Source organism: Lissotriton helveticus, chromosome 5_1 (assembly GCF_964261635.1).
Source record: "Lissotriton helveticus chromosome 5_1, aLisHel1.1, whole genome shotgun sequence".
Lineage (NCBI taxonomy): Eukaryota > Metazoa > Chordata > Amphibia > Caudata > Salamandridae > Lissotriton > Lissotriton helveticus.
The window spans coordinates 1,697,420,243-1,697,437,577 of NC_136065.1; the positions used below are offsets into that span (position 1 = coordinate 1,697,420,243).

Sequence of the window (17,335 nt, forward strand, 5' to 3'; positions counted from 1 at the left end):
TTCTTTCACTGCATGTGGTGAACGTCAAACCAGTAGTTGTTGATGTGAGAATCCAGGCACTTCAATCGTGCTGAAAAATGTACAATGTGTTTCTCCAGACAAATTCTGAACAAATTTTTTTATGAGCAGATTTCTTCTACCAGCCCACATACAAACAAGAGTTTCTTTTTCAATCACATAGTATTTAAAAATCGGCAGACCTTATTGTTCTATATGCAAATTCAATCCAATTTAACAACGACAACACAGAACTTGCTTAGAACAGCACCAACGCCCTAATCACTATATAGAGCCTGGGCTGTCCACTCAGGGACATCCCTCACCCTCTTACAGAAATGAGTGGGGGGCAGAAGTAGATCAAGTTCTCACAGCCAAGGAGTGGTCCAGGGCCCTGTAATATCTCTATCAGGTATCTCATAACTCACGGTTCCAGTTGTTACAAATGTATATCCTCTGCAAAGCATATGTGTCTCCACTGCAACTACATAGTATCTTTGCAAAAACCCCTGACGCTTCCCTATGCTGCAATACCCCAGCAGCAGACTTTAAACATACCCTCTGGGGCTGACCTGAACGGACACCCTACTAAACTGAGGTGACTGAGACTCTCACCAGTCACTAAGGTGCCTGGCTTAGCTACTTGGGAGGCAGGGGATCTTGGTCTGTACAGAGAGCCGAAGAGACTAAAGGTGGTCTTCAGATTCTAATACTTGGCCCTTCTTATAGGAAAATGCACCGTCACAATGCTTTGGAGGAGCAAAACTCCCCCAAGCAGTACACAATGGCGTGCCACCTTCGACAAATGGGCAGCGGCAGATGCCAGAGTCTTACACTATGAGAACACCTGAGGACTCTGATGCCGTCCAATAGGACCATAATGGGATGGACCACTGGGAAAAATGATCACTCCAATGGAGGACTCACAGTCCTCCTAACTTAACATCTGGGACTCCAGACCCATCCACCACAGCCGATAAACCTGCCTGCACGTTAAGTACCCACTACCCTACGATTTTGGACCAGGTCCTTGGTTCTCCAATGGAAGCACTACCCCTGCCTTCTACCCAGCCCCCATCCCCCCACCCCCGGGGAGTCACAGTCCCCTTCTCCCCCAACATAGGCTGCACAACCCAGTTAGAAACCCGCTGGCATAACTCCCTGATATCCCTGGCCCCTGAAGGCCTAAGGGAATAGCCGCAGATGCACCACAAGACCAGGCGTGGCACACCACAAAAAAGATGGAACAATGCATTTCAAGCGATTTTATGTTTGATTTCATGTGAGCTGTGCCTAGCCTTTGTTAGCTGTTAAAAAAAAAAAGAAACACTTAGGGTTAAAACACCACAAGACCAGGCGTGGCACACCACAAAAAAGATGGAACAATGCATTTCAAGCGATTTTATATTTGATTTCATGTGAGCTGTGCCTAGCCTTTGTTAGCTGTTAAAAAAAAAAAAAAAAGAAACACTTAGGGTTAAAACACCACAGAGCCTTGGCAGAACTGATATCATTTTTTTTGTCTATCAAAGTTATTTGTCTTGGTTTTAATTTTTTAATAACTGCTCTAACATTAGAATAGTATTCACAAAACCCTAGAAAATATATGAACTGTCCTTTATTTGTAGGACCCTGGTGTGAGGGAATCCAGGGTGGGACAACAGATGCTGGTGGAATACTGTAATTTACAGGCCTTGGTACCATATACTTAGGACTTCTAAGTAAGCAAAGTGATACCAATGGGGTGTAAGCCAATCAAACATATACTTTGTAAAGTCAGAGCACTGGTACTGCCCACCGCCTCTTCCCACAGCAAATGCTTCATTGTACCACCCCAGCCCCCTCCTTCCGCTATCCATGCTTTAACATACTACCTCCACCATCCGTGCTTTATTATACCACCCTCCCTCCTCACACTGTCTGCACTTTATTGTCCATTCCCCCACTCTCCTCCTGCTGGCGGTGCTTTATTGTCCTACCCCTAGACCTTCTCTCGTGATACATGCCCCTCATTCCCGCCACTTGCACGGTTTTTAAACATACTACACAGCAGCGCGGGCTGCTGTGTAACATGTCTTAAAGGGAAAAAACACGACGACGCGGTCAGCGCTGGCCACGTCAAATCACGTTTTTGATTACATTACTTTAAGCCATGTTGCACAGCAGCACGAGCTAGGGTGTAACATGTCTAAAAAGAAAAAACTAAAAAGAAAACATTGACAAAGCTAATGGAAGTTGCATAGGCAAAGCCTAGTGGCTTTGACAATTTTTTTCTGTGCGATCACCATTGCTGACAAACTACATGGAGTAATCTATGGGCTCAATTATACTCCCTTTACTCTTTTTCTTCGATATATTGGAAACATCTTGTCGCATGAGAGGTATATCTCTTACTATACGTTTAACTGGGATGCTCTCAGGTTTAACTTGCTGATATGATGGAAACCTTTTTATTTTCCCCAACCTTTCACTAAATACTTTTGCATGTTTGTATTGCATGCTCTCAGTTGTTGGATCCAGAACCTGTCTCACAGATGCCTGCGGGTCTGCAAAAGGATCAGATCTCCTCTTCAGAGCTCTTAAAAAGGCTTAGACTTAAGCACAATATCATCATCATCATCATCATCATCCTGAACAACTTAGACCTTTATAAAAGCATTTCTCCAATGGAAAGAGATATTGGCCTAAAAATACAAACACAATACAATAAACGTTTTTCTTCCAAAACCTACTAGGCTTCACTTTTTTTTCCTTTTCTTGTTTATTGAAAATTAATTCAGTACAGCTCAAAAGCGCATATTCAATACAGAAGTACCAAACATAAAGACACTTGAGGTACAATACAAAACTCACAACACAAATCAGATTGTAGTACATAGTGATGAAACAGGAGCAGGACCAAAAGCGGGGGACCATTTAAGGTGAGGAGGCACAGCCACTCTACTACTGTGAGGTAAGGGCTCAGAATCAGCTGTGCATAGCGAAAAGTCTCTGAAAGGGGCCCAAATATCCAAAGGACGGATGGATGGGCAGACCAACTTAACATATTGATCGGTCATATCCTGGCAGTGGGCGGCATTCCATTCTGTAACCATCGTGAGTGTAGTGGAACAGTCCTCTGCATCCAACCCTTAGTGACACATCGCTTGGCCAAAACAAATAAGACAAAGGCGAGGTGCCTGAAAGAGGGAGGGCAATGCGGATGTGTCACCCAGTAAGGCAGTCTGAGAGGATGGGGAAAGTGGAGTGTTGAGAATCTTAGAGACAAATGTATCTGCCAAAAAACAGCAAGACCACGGCAAAGCCACGGTTAGCGTTAAGACCACATCTGCAACACTTACTATAAGAATTTTTGCTAAACTGCGAGTTTCTAACAAGTGTGCATCAATATTGATGTAGAAATTTAAAATGTATCAGCTTATGGTTATAATTAAAAGGGGTATCCTTAACTTGTGAACAACAATAAGTCCAAGTCTTATCTGGGAGTTGGTAGCCCAGCAAGGCATCTAAAAGGCTTTAAATCCGACTCACTCAGTTTTATAACAGACCATCCGTTATCAAACACCTTCTGATCAATAATAGTGATCCAAAATCTACCATACACTTAATTTTCTCGTTTAAATGGGTAACAAACACACTGGTTTGTCGCTCACTCCATAACTATCAAAGTCAAACTATACTTATTCCCTTCAATGTCATCCACGTTATCAACCAGCAACCCTAAATGTACGTATGTGAGTATGTATGCAGATGTTATTTCTGTAGTGCGAACCTAGCCAAAAAGAAACAAAGCTCTGTACATGGTCAAAAACAAGCATAAAGTAAACTAGTATTGAGAGAGGAAACTGGGTTGTGGACAATTAATGCATTGTGATGTAGTGTTCTTTTACGAGGTTAATCTTAAGAGTCTTTACTAAACTGGATCAGCCTTGGGGCACCTCTAGATTTGACTTTGGTTTTACACATTTCACTAAAATGTCATTTAGGACAGCACTTACTGCATTCTTTTCCATACCCAGAAAACCATTAAGGATTGGAAGATGTTTGAAGAGGACTATTTCTACAAGTTCTATATTCCTTTCCCTACTCATCAAATGATCTCTTATTGAAGCTGTATTCATATTGTTTTGGTATATTATAAGTACTGGCCTGTCATAATCCTATACATAAAAGAAATGCATAAGTCACTAGAATATGGCTTTGCTCTTCTATTAAAAAAGACACATTACTGTTCTCCCTAATTATAGTCACAACCGGCAAACAATACAGGAAGCTGCTACATAACAGTCTATTGTTGTGAGTGTAAAGATCGATACAGGACACAGGAGAGAGTAGGTGTAACACCTTATTAAAGTGTAGAGCGGAGCAGCTGCCAGTGTGTCACCAATCTAACTGCTGCAACAGTCATACACGACTATTAATAAATAATTGCCTCACACATGAGACTCTATAGAATATGTGTGAGGACCATAGTAATAAATAAATACTTGCCTCACACATGAGACACAATAGAATGTGTGCGAGGACCATAGAAATGAGTTAAACATGCCTGGACGAGCACATAATGACAAAATGGAAAAGCATGTACACAGAAGAGTGTAAACGTCATCGCAACAGTTTGCCTCCTCTCAAGTTTGACATTTGCCTTGTCCATGAAGTCCTTTGCTGAATGGGTCAGGAGGAGCACAGTTATCAAAGTAGTACAAATTGGTAAAGATGATTATAAGCAGTCCATGTATGCAGACTATGTTTTAGTAACAATAACTGATCCGCTTCTCTTTATTCAGCCCCTTATGAAAGGGCTGGAGGCAAACGGGGTTAATCTCCAAAAATCGCAAATCTTGAGGTTCGGACCAAAAACTAGTGCTGTATCTTTTCCAATTAATGCACAAATCAATCCCATACCTGGGATTCCAGATCACTCTCTTAGAGAAACGGATTCATGCTAACTATGCCCTATGGTTCAGAAAACTGAGAACTTGCACATGGGAGGGTTGTTCTAAATTGGTGGAACAACAACAGTGAAAATGGCGGACCTTTCCAAAATTCTATTCCGCTTTCAGGCATTATCTTTTGGTTAGGCCTGTTCACTGCTCCAACAATTACAAAGAGAGATAGACAACTTTACATGAGCAAGTAAGTAGGATTTAAGGCCAAGGTTATACCTATTGCCCTTCATGTGGTCGAAGTGTTGGCACTCAGGAACGTAAAGATTTTTGCCATACAATCTTTATTTTGATTTCCCTCCAACTCAGTAACTCTGGCAAATCGCCTGAAGCTGAAAATAATTCATGCCATCAAATTCTAAGCATTGTTAAACCTGAGTAACTATGAAAAAACTTCCTTCATTTGTCGACAGGCTTTAGACGTTGGAATACTAGAAAATCAATGCAATTCAGTGAAATAGATGATCTGTAAATGTTCCATTTTTAAATTATACTAACTTTGAGTTGAATAATCTATCTATGGTCAAGTCTCAGCTTTGCACTGCAGGATTAGTCAACTAAGTATCTTGACAGTAAGTAGGTTGAAGATGCCCTAAGCACCAATAGAACTATTGATTATCTTCAGAATCATTCTCAAAAGTTTCTTCGAGTGAAAATATTAAAGATAAGAATTGGTATCAATCCAAGTTATCTTATAAATAGGTAGAAGGAAACAGATGTAATGTGCTCATTGTATATGCTGCTGAAAAGTAAATAGGATATTGTAAATTTTTTGATGTTTTTAAGACAACGCAGACCATTTTCATCGCACGTTTTTTAAAATATGGAATATGTGCGTGTTTAACTTGCAGCGGAGATGCAACTTATTAGTTTTGCAATTGTTATGGCTTAATAAATTATAGAAATGAAGGAAGGCAAATTTGCGATTACTTAAATTGCTATTGCATTTAAGGAATGAGATTCCTTAAATGCAATGCATAAAAGTTAAAAAATTAGCGAATTCGCTAATAGGGGGAGCAAATTACGATGAAGTTGAACTTCATGGTAATTTGCAAAAACTTTGAAAAACGCACTAAATTGCATTTTTCAAAGTTCCATTTTACACACAAACATGCCCTTAGGGCATGTGTGTGTGCAAGATGTACCCATATGCAGATTTCAGGGGTGCAACAGGGTGTCCTTTTGACACCCTGGCACCCTTGAAATCGCAATCTCAATTTGCGATTCTCTAATTGAGAATCGCAAATTGAGATGGTTTTCCCATTCATTCCTATGGGCCTATAGGCCCATAGGAATGAATGGAGAGGTATTCCTTAATTGCGACTCGCAATTTGCGAGTCACAATTAAGGAATTTTAAGAAATCGCTATTTTTTAAGCGAGATCTTCATGCATAGCATTTTGCTATTCCTTATTAGCGAATCCTTATTTTTCGCTAATAAGGAATCGCAAAATGGGTGCTTGATGCATCTGGGGGTAAGTTTGGTAGTGTACACATTTTTATATAGCAAATAAAGCCAGCATTTTGAAAGATTCTATGTGGGCCTTATTTTTGAAGCTAAGAGGAGCAACGCAAATTGAAATACATTTTTCCAAGATCACAGAGTTTCATAAGGTGGGAAAGTCGCATATTAAACTTCAGTCTTTTGGTGCCACAGCACACTTCACAGTTAGACAATGAATATACTAGAACAATAATTCTAATACACATTTATTCTGCATAGCTCCACATGAGTTACAATGCATGTTTTTAAATATTTAGGAAAAAGTTGAAGGAAAAAGTTGAAGGCTGCAGTTGGATGCTTGATTGCTAGAGTCCATACCGTGTACTGAGTCAAGCACACCATCAAACAAGAAACAACGAAAGCTTCAATGCTTTGCATTATTCATTTTCGATTATACAGTCTGCTCAAGAGCCTCACAGCTATGACACACCTTAAACCTAAGAGTACCCATCACCCTCGGAGTTTCTACTCTAGTCTAATAAAATAACATGTCTTTATGGAATACTCCATAACATACTTCTGCAACTTCTTCTGTGTGTAACATGACTTACTAATACCCAATGTAAGCCTCAGAAGGATCGAGGGCTAAGATTATCTTGCTGCGATTAAAATTCATGACCAGCTTTATCACAAAAATGTTAGTAAGGTGTATATACTCATTTAACTAACTTACTTATATACATCCAAAACAGCTACATTCAGGTGGAATATCCAACCACCAACCTACAAAACCCCACCACATTAACTACCACCTCTCAAGTAGAGCATCTACCCAAGAACAAACACAGTATTCCACTGGCCACAAACAGCACCATACTTCTATACATATGGAAAATAAATAAATCATCTCGGTGGCAGTGCTGACGTGATGAGCATGCTTCTTGTTTTGATGCAGAGCATTAAAATAAGACCAGACATACCAGACATACAGTAAATGAACAGCATCCTTTCTCCAGAGTGGCAGCACCCATCCTTCTACCACCAACACATTAAAGATATTGATCACATGGTTATATGTACCCTCCTGCACATTTCAATACCAAACATAAATGGTGAGCTGTGCACCCACTGGTTTAGCTGCAGTCCATCACATTACACTTCACTTAGGTGTCATATATTACTACCCAGCCTAAACATGCATCCTGAATTTCCCTAGTTGTGTACAGTGCATGCATGGGGGTATCAGTTACATCCTGATCCCACAGTAGGAGTATATCAACATAGGTTGAGGCACAAGACATGAACTCCTTATCTGAAGGATGTTCAGTTATTCACGAGTAACCATTTAAAGTCTTACAAAGCATATCTGTTGCACTCTAAACAGCCTAGAGTTTCACAGACACTGCCACAATAGAACTCAGTCTTCATAGCTACAAATGTCTATATTGGAATAACTGAAATAGGTTTTGCAACCTATCCCAGTGACAGTGAACCCTACAGACATCCACTACGACATGGCCCATGTGTAAGGCGGCATATTTCACATTCTTTTCATTCCAGCACACATCCGCTCAGGTGATACTTACTGTGAGGACATCTGTGATCTCTCACCAGCAGAGAAACTACTATTTCGGCAACTGCCAGTCTCCCTCTGCAGACAGAAGCACAGAGAATATGAGAAATGATAATACTAGTACGTCATAAAATCTAGGGAGGAGGGGGAAGAGAAAGAAAGAGGGAGACTAACAGAGAACGCCAGATGGGCGAATAAAGTAGAGCGAAAGATTCAGAAATTGTCCTTCCATCAGTTTGGAGTGTTAACTCAGATTTCTTTCGACTTGTCCCAGGGTCCTAAATTTGCATACTGATGGGAACCCAGACTGAGAGCGGATGTCAAATGTGAGGTCGGATTATAATAAACTTTTTTCTTGTTCTGGGCACAAGGAAAAAGCAGGACACTGCTAAAAATTGGCATTGTAGGGGCACCTACCCTTTCCTGGTCTAAGTATTTAGTGAATATATCCAAGTGCAAAAAAAGGAGAAGAGAATGAATTAGGAATATAAAGAATCCCTCGGACCAACAAGGCCTTAAAACATGAGATTGGAAGAACACTGACCCAGACAGAAAAGTAGGACTGGGTGTACTTCCCGTCATGCTAGGGTTGGTCCCTGTATCTCTGGACATCCCTCAGTTTGCAAGTGACCGACGCAAGAAGGATGCCTCATTTTAGAAAAGGTCCACAAAGAAGTTGGCGAGACTTAACCCAATGGAAGTTCAGAGTTAGCAACATGTGCGGAGGAGGCCTGGCGTTTTCCACAATAAGCAAGGAACTCTTAGGTATAGTACATTTTGTTATGTGTATTTTTCATAGTAAAATAGTGTGGTCTAGTCCTCCGTGTGTAAATAAATAAAATATAACAATTACAATATTTATAATCCATGAAAATCATCGACGTACACAAACAGATTGTCTTGATCAAGAAGGCACTATGATGCCTTATTAGAGTCAGAAAGTGAAATACAAATGAAAATAACATATACAGGTGTCATATCAGCTCAGTTATTCTACAAGACGACCCTGGAAAAAGGTCGACATACCTAATCAGCTGAACGATTGAAGGATATAATGCTCAGGGTTCCAGATGGACTCTCCACTACCAGAATATCCCGAAGCACCGTGAGGCTCGGTGATAGAGGGTTCCGTGGACGGAAAGACGGCGTCCTTATATCGAGTGGAAGTTACCTCCACAAGCTATAGACATCCGGAAGCACTGGGAGGCTCGGATGACAACGCTGGAAGCCGGTAGACAACGGCTTACATTTGGATGAAAGTGGATTAGCTCCCCCAACGTCTTAAAAACAACTCAATCGGAAATCAGTGCGCCCTCATTCCTTGGAGCGACTGGCCCTATCTGTCCGTCTTGGAGGTTGTGCACTAACACAATTAAGGTACCAACCACAGGTCCATATAAAGAAAACCACGCCTACATTACATGGACCCAGAGATATTTTCAAGGCATCACCTACCATGTCCATATAAGAAATAACGACTCCATCATATGGACCCAGACACCGTTTTAAGGGTTATTTAATAATCCCTGGTTGCCTCGTTGTTTGCTCTTTGTCCTGATGAAGACTCGCCATCCCCAGGTCTAAATCACCGGTTGGGAACAAGTCGAGTCGAAACGTCGACATTTTTAACACACACCCTAGACCAGTGTCTCTCCAACATTGTAGGCTGTGCAAAATTATGGACATTGAAACATGAATACTACAATGTTGTCAACTATGACTTAAATGAATCTATATTTGCTGGCAAGGTGTTCATTACTGCAATTGTTTTGAATTATATATATGCAGTATTGACTGTTTAAATCATATTGAATTTTTCTTTTTCACTACTGTGCAAATTTCTTTTCTATTTCACTTGTTCACCCCCTTGAATCACACTTTTTCTTGCACTCTCCTATCTTGGGGCAACCTGTTTGTTTTTTATTGACAAAAATATGCCAAAATTTGAATATAAAAATTAAATAAGAATATATTTTTTCAAAACCGTGTTGTTAGGTTCTTCTCCCAAAGATTCAGTCTTTATTGTACAGTCAGCAGACTTATCAAAGGTGCTACTGCTTTGTGAATATTATTTCAATTTTCTGATCAGATCTGTGTACCTCAATCTATAGGTCTCGGACCATTGTTTGTTTATATCACTACCAGAATAAGGCAGACGAAGAGAAGCACAGAATGACAAGGGAAATTGATGGAAATACAGATGAATAAGGAAGGAAAAAAGGGAAAGGTAGTGCCAGAGTACACAGGCAGAATATTAGTACATACTCCATGACATGATATACCTGGAGCAGGAGGCGTGGGATACTGAAGTTTGGACCACTTCCGAGCTTCCCAGCAGCCAAAAGCACTTGGGTCTTAATCTCACTCTGGTCCAGCAGCATTGTGTCTGGAGTTGAATCCACTGAGGAAACAAAGACAAGATTACTTTTCCACCCAATACCGGTTACATGGTCTAATTTTTAGCATCTAAACACATAATGGTGATAGTACCAAAGTGCAGAAACTGCAGAGCACTATGTGCTCTAGCTGAGATAGCTGGAAAAGTACATCATCTATAGTGAGAAAATATATTTCCTTAATCTTCCTCATTTTCCACCTCATCTGCACCAATCTCTTGGACGCAAAATTGCCAATAAGGGATGGGATAGGAACTAGCAATCCAATGGGAATTTCACGCACTAGAACACACAGAACATACCTGTAATATCTAAACAATGCCAGTATGTCACAGAATTAACAGAAGCTAAATACTGAGGAAGAGTCATCAGAAGAGATCTGATTATACTTGGGTGGAAAGACAGCTGCGATTCAGGCATTTCCTTCGAACCACTTTGGGGCTTTATTGGATCCCACTGACTAGTCCCTCTGTTTAATTTCTGCCTGCTCTACCAACTGTACCATTAATTAAGACAAGGGCCAGGAAAACATGGGTCACTACATTGCAGAGACTACATTACAACTTTGCATACTGCCATTATCCCGGTCTTTTCACTCACTTCCTGCTGCCTTAAAAGGACCAACAGAATGCAAAGAATGTGAGTTAGTTCATCTCCTCCCACGGACTAACCTGACAGGGTTCAACAATCTGCATCTCCAAGAACCACGAGTGTTCAACTCTACCCAACACTTCCCATTGCCGCTCTCATACTCCAAACTTACCTGGTGGGGTATAACGGTCTCCGAGACGGCCCTCCCATGCACTATCATCGTCATCAGAATCTGAGAGAGCTTGAACTAGCTGCAGGCTGGCAGACCCTCCACCCTGCACCAGTCTCACCTCGCCCCTGGGGGGGAGGAGAAGGAATTTGCAGAAACCAGGTAGAAAGGAGGGAGAAAGGAAAGGCAGGGAAAAGAAGGGAGGAAACATTATATTAATTGAATTGGAACAGAACAGAGGGACAAGACAATAAATGGGTTATTAGAAGCCATTATCCGACTTTAACAGAAGTATACTCATGAATGTTAAAGCTAGGGCCTCTCTTATCCCCAGTCCTTCCCAGGCCCTCCCCCCAAAATGAAGGATAAGTTGAGTGGCAAACATAGAAAAAACGTGAACTACAAACAGAGCTGCACTTTGAAATAGCTGTAATGCAAAGAGCAAAGAAATAGGCCTTGCAACCAGCCATATCTCAATTTCATTAAAACACATTGCATGAGTTAGGACAAAAGACCTGGGCTGCGTTTACTAGCACATTTTATTAAATAAACTGGTTTCAGAGAAGTAATAAAAACGAGAGCAGAAGGGGTCATATTATGCCTTGCACAACTGTTCTAAAACTTTTCCCTCTATTTTTTAGCCTACTGAATACTGTTCTACTTGGCCAGTTAATATTTGAATTTACATTGGGGAGTAAATTGTAGTAATCCTGGAGTACGGCCCAGTTAATTTGCACTAAGGGTTAAGTGGGCGGGGGCTGTTGAGTCGAAAACAGTGATGGGCAGAAAAATCAGGGCATTTTTGCCCGACTGAGCCATGACATGCTTCAAAATACTCATTAGGGAAAATATATTAACTATGAAAACTGCGAGTAAAACTTCAAAACTAATGGTCTCAATTAATCTCACCATAACAACGTAGAAAGCACAGCAACAGAACATTAATGGTAAACACACAAGTGGAAAGAAAACGCCAGTTAAGAATTAACGCAGCAGCGCTGAGAACATATATGCACAATAGATCACACCCTAACAAATCATGTTTTGTGAAGGCTAGCATGAAAAACCAGTTTGGTGTGGTAGGAAATTAATGGAAGTGGAGCCTGGTGAAAGTTTATGCAAATCTCCATGCTCTCCCACCACGAGCCCTCCATTCAGAGTTTCCTCTCCCCACTCTATGGCACAGCTCATATCTCATTATTGCAAACAGGAGAAGAGTTGTACTGTAGAGTAAAAAATGTCATCTGCAGGTCTGTCTGCCTAAGAGTGAAGGTCACAAAAAGCATGTCTCCAAAAACACCTGACAGCAAGAACGGGAGCACTCAGGCCAGCTATCCGCAGGTTTAGAATAAAGGAGGGGCTTAAGTCCCAGAGGTCGCAAATCCTTTGTTATTTGGTCAATTTCTAAAATTTTTGATTGCCCTCATAAGTAGGAGAACCCCTTACCTACTGCAGAATTTAAGTCACTAAGAGTTAGAGGTCCAATCAAATTCATTTGTATCTTTGTCCTGTTTTGTACAGACATTCATACATCCAAATATTAGTTCACAATATTGTTTCCGAACATTGAACCAAGTTCTATGAAGAGCTAACAGCCAACACGTGTTTCGCTACTTCATGGAGCGTAGGGCTGGGGCTTCCTCAAGGCTGAAAATTAAAGAGTAAGACTAATTTTATACATTCAATAAGATAGAAGACACCAAGTATGTGTAGTAAACATACCGCTACAAAACCAAATAGAGAATTAAAATAAGGGCAGGAACAGCAACAGCACAATGCATTAGTATAATAAATATATTTGATAGCAAACCTTAGATTAATATAGTGTGACAAACAAATTATGAAATTAGAATTTTATTCAGATAGTTAAATACAAAGAAAATATATCATAATTACAAAGGGACCAGAGTAGAAACAGCACATGTTTACAGTATTCCACAGCAAACACAAGGGGATGATGGACGGAGCGCTGAAACTTTTCAGACACTCACTCCAAGTCACAGATCTGGGTTCAATCCATCATCGTTCTTTAGCTCACTTTACCACCCCAGTGGCAGTTCGGTCTGAACTGTTCCATGGCTGATAAGTGGTGTTATCCCGAAACCGGTCCCAGGATGCTTGTTTCCGGTCCAGGGGGGACTGGGCTTGGCAGTTTGCTGGACTGTTACCATGAGGCACAGGGTCAAGACTGATTTGCATATACGATGATGGATTCAACCCAGATCTGTGACTGGGGTTGAGTGTCTGAAAAGTTTCAGCCCTCCGTCCATCTTCTCCTTATGTTTGCTTACATTATTCCATATACATCCATCAGAATAAACAAGGTGACCACAGTGTGCCCAACAGTGCATTTATACCACAAAGCACATGAACATACGCAATTGTTATAATAATCAGGGTTGGTGGCAGAGGATACGAGCGCGCACACTATAGTGATAAAATAGCTCCAAATGGCTCTATTTGAAGATACTATTAAGTATACGGTGTTCAAGGAGGAGTAAGAGCCACCATGTCTCCCACTGCTGGAACAAATCCAAATGCTATAAAATGAAGTCGCTGAACACTCCAAAATAAGTCAATGTTGAGTCAGTGGTATCAACATTCTTTATTTTCACAATGTCTCTCAATCTGCCCCGCGCCAACACGTGTTTCGCCCCACACTGCAGATGGCACAGCGGTCTTCCTCAGGGCTACAATTATAAATGTACATAATTTTAAGGTGGAGTACCTAGGTAGGGTGTTGTCAGAAAACCATCCCCTGGGTCACGATGACCCAATTACCCTAAGCGCAAGATAGTTAGAAGTGAGCTATTATAATCAATAGTGTTTGGTATCAGTTGTAGTAGTAGAATAGTCGTTAGCGCGAGTATCATAAGCCGCATGTGGATGCCCCAAGTATATATCAGTTTTCTAGCCACTCAGTGCTGCCAAGGTTTGATATTGACAATATGTGAATAGTAGTCTCAATCTGTGACAAGAGTCTAGGAGACCCGAAAGGAACAGGGCTCACCTAGTCTGGTGTTCTTCTGACATTAAACGTATTCGTCATGTAATCACGTGTGCCTCACTGTAGCTTCTAAAAATACATGGGATCTCCATTACTGGGGCTTAGCCATATATGTATTGTCACTAGGACATGTATGCAAGCTTATCTCTTACCTTTTAGCGCCTGTTCAGGTAATCTCAAGGTCGCTCTTCTAAACTGGTAGAGCCAATCTCTACGAAATTATGCATATTTTAGTAAGTTACTGTTGTCTTCCTAACTGGCTAACTCCAAATTGCATCCTTACTTTTTTCAGACAGTATAATGGAACAGCATTTGGTAGTAACAGATATCTATTCAAATCATATACCGTGGTAAAGTGTATTCATAACTCCAATTGTATTTAAGGCGCCATCGCCAGTGTCCCGTGTAGAACATTCCACCTCTCTAAAATTCAGTGTCATTTGTCTGGATCTACGTAAAGTCTGATACATAAGTTTGATCGACCATGATTGTCCAATCATGGTCCAAACAATGCACAACTTTTTTGACCCTAAATAGATGTGTTCAAATGTGTGTGTAGACCCTACACCCACCACCTGTAAATGGGGAGTGTCGCCGCACGATGGTCATGCAGTATAGTGCTCAACTCTGATTTCTTAAAATAAGTGCCATTAGGTGTTACACCAAAGGTACCCAAACCAAGTTAGCTGTGAGAGTATCCAGAAATCTGAATCTTCACTTTCAGATAGTCAAGTGGTGACCACGTATCTCACCCAAAACCAAGTTAACCCGTGTATCCAGAGCCTATTAAAGTTAATACATCCGCGTGTTGCACCAAAATTATTCAAACTAGGTCAGCTGTGAAAAGGTGTACACAGTGAGGTCTCTGTATTAAAAAGTACAGTGGTGACCTGAAACCGTGTTCCACCTGAACATTTCGTTATACATTTTTGTCCTTGATGAAAGTTCTTAATTTTGACACTGTCTTGGGCACACTATGGTCATCTCGTGTATTCTGATGGACCTACATGGAATACTCTTAATATGTTGTTTTTCTACTTTCGTCCTTTTGAAATTCCGATATATTGTCTATACTACTGAACTGCCTGATTAATATTCCAATGTATAATGTTGCCACTACAGTAATCTGGGGATTGATTTCATATACATTTATTACACTAATGCATTGTGCTACCTACGTGCAGTGTTTCAGCTATTGGCGTAGTTTCAATTCTGGTTTTGCTTTTGGTGCAATATCTTTATAACACATACTTAATGTCTTCAATTTTATTTAATGTATAACATTTGTCTCTTCAATTTTCAAGTCTACCAGCTTTGAGAAACCCCCAGGCCTGTGTGCTGGGAAGGGGTGAAACACATGTTTGCTGTTAGCTCTTTATACAACTTGGTTCAATTTTTGGAAACAATATCCTTGTTTCATCAAAATAAAAACAATATTGTTTAACGAATATTTGGATCTATGATATTCTGTACACAACAGGAAATGCATATAAATGAACTCGATTGGACCTCTAACTCTTTGTGATAATTATCCATGGAGAGGGGCACCGAAGAGGTACTTGGCAATCCTCTTGACAGGCGTTGCCTATTTATTCTGTACCCTGAGGAAAGGGTACTTCTGCACATGACTGATATATCAAGAACCTCTGCTCTGCTGTTTGGCCTTTGACTGAAGTAGTGAGGTCAAGCAGTAAAGGTTTATATTTCAGGGGTGGCATAGGTTTAGAAATTCCATTTCAATGACCATGCAATGCTTTTAAATTTCATGTCAGTCCAGTAAAATGACTAGGACGTATTGATATACATGTTCAATATATAGGTTCACTGAAGCCTGCCTCAAGGAGCTGAGTTACCCAGGAGCCATCAGGACTTTGATGCCTAGCTCACACTCTCCTACGGAGAAACCTCAATAGCAGATGGTGAAAAGCTGAAGAGATGCATTCCAAGACCTGTGAGGCTGCATTGTGCCTCTAGTACCCTACAGTCATGGGAAGCCAATTTCTATCCAAATCCAGCAAGAGACATGGAATCATTAACATTTACACTGCGGGGTAGTGTGCTGCAGCAAGTCAATCTGACTCTGGATCGGTATGGTCGGTCTCTCCAGCCTCTAAAATGATAACCCTTGACCCCACATTCTAGATTCTGGCTGAGACTGGATAAGACCATGTATCCAGTGGGTACCCATGCTCTCTTGATTGATGGTGTCAAATGAAAGCTTTAGATGGGCTGACCATTTTTGAGAGATGGGACCCTGAAATCTGGCCCTCATAGGAACCTGAAATCTGGCACTCATAGGTGTCTCTGCTGTTGGTATACTTCACAACTGGCAACCAGTACACATATAAGAGCACTGAACCATTTATAAGACGAATAAGACATCCTGATGTGCTTTAGGGCCTTGTGGTGTGCATTGTGAGTGGTGGGATTTGGGAGTTTGCTTATTTTCGGCTTTACATAGGGACATTAAGCTACATGTGGTCAAACCCACATAGATGGCTCACTTAGAACACAAGAATACAAAGAAATTAAGAAAGACATATGCTATCTAACATGATATTCTGTTTCTTTATACCTAGCATATCTACCCCACTCACTGATTGGGACTAAAACAGCATTAATCCCATGTACTTCCAAGGGCACAAGAAAAACCCACATTTTCCCACAAAAAGATAACATGGGCAATGTTATCAAAATTAACCTGTAGCGCCTAAACACCACTATGTTTTTGGAATCATAGCTACATCCCATTCCATTTATGGAACGTTTCCATTTTACCTACCTGTTGGTAGAGATATAGCATGCATAACAGTTCACTGATGCCCTACACGACAGTGAATGGAGAACGACATTTGGGGACTCTCAATGCATCTTTCAAATCAAACTGGCACTAAATTTGTTTCAGTTTAAAAATTATTGTGTGGATAACCCCCTTGAAGTAGCCATAGTTCAACCTGTAGTGCTATGCAAATCCCTTAAATGAATTAATAAATATCATCATCAGTAATCTTTATTTCAGAATTTATAAAAATCCATAGAAGATCATCGAATATAAAACTTCAATACCAAAAAAACAAATCATTTTGCACGTAATGGTTTGACAGCAGCAGATAAAAAACAGTATACAGAATAACAAAATTATCATTCAGAAATGGTTAAAAAAAACAATCGCTGGGTGCACTTTGTTAAAATGTTGATTATTAATAAGTAAAA

The 17,335-nt window shown here is 40.5% G+C and overlaps 1 protein-coding gene across 7 annotated transcripts in view; it reads right to left on the reverse strand.

Annotated features, from left to right (window-relative positions):
- The window catches only part of DCAF11 (DDB1 and CUL4 associated factor 11), a 717,991-nt gene that overhangs the window by 490,343 nt on the left and 210,313 nt on the right, over positions 1-17,335 (reverse strand). For all 7 annotated transcript variants that reach the window (XM_078644967.1, XM_078644970.1, XM_078644968.1 and 4 more), the window contains exons 2-4: positions 11,119-11,243; positions 10,242-10,360; positions 7,973-8,037 (exon numbers count right to left, since the gene is read on the reverse strand). In XM_078644967.1, coding sequence (XP_078501093.1) covers positions 7,973-8,037; positions 10,242-10,360; positions 11,119-11,243 — 309 coding nt within the window. The remainder of the gene's footprint in view (positions 1-7,972; positions 8,038-10,241; positions 10,361-11,118; positions 11,244-17,335) is intronic.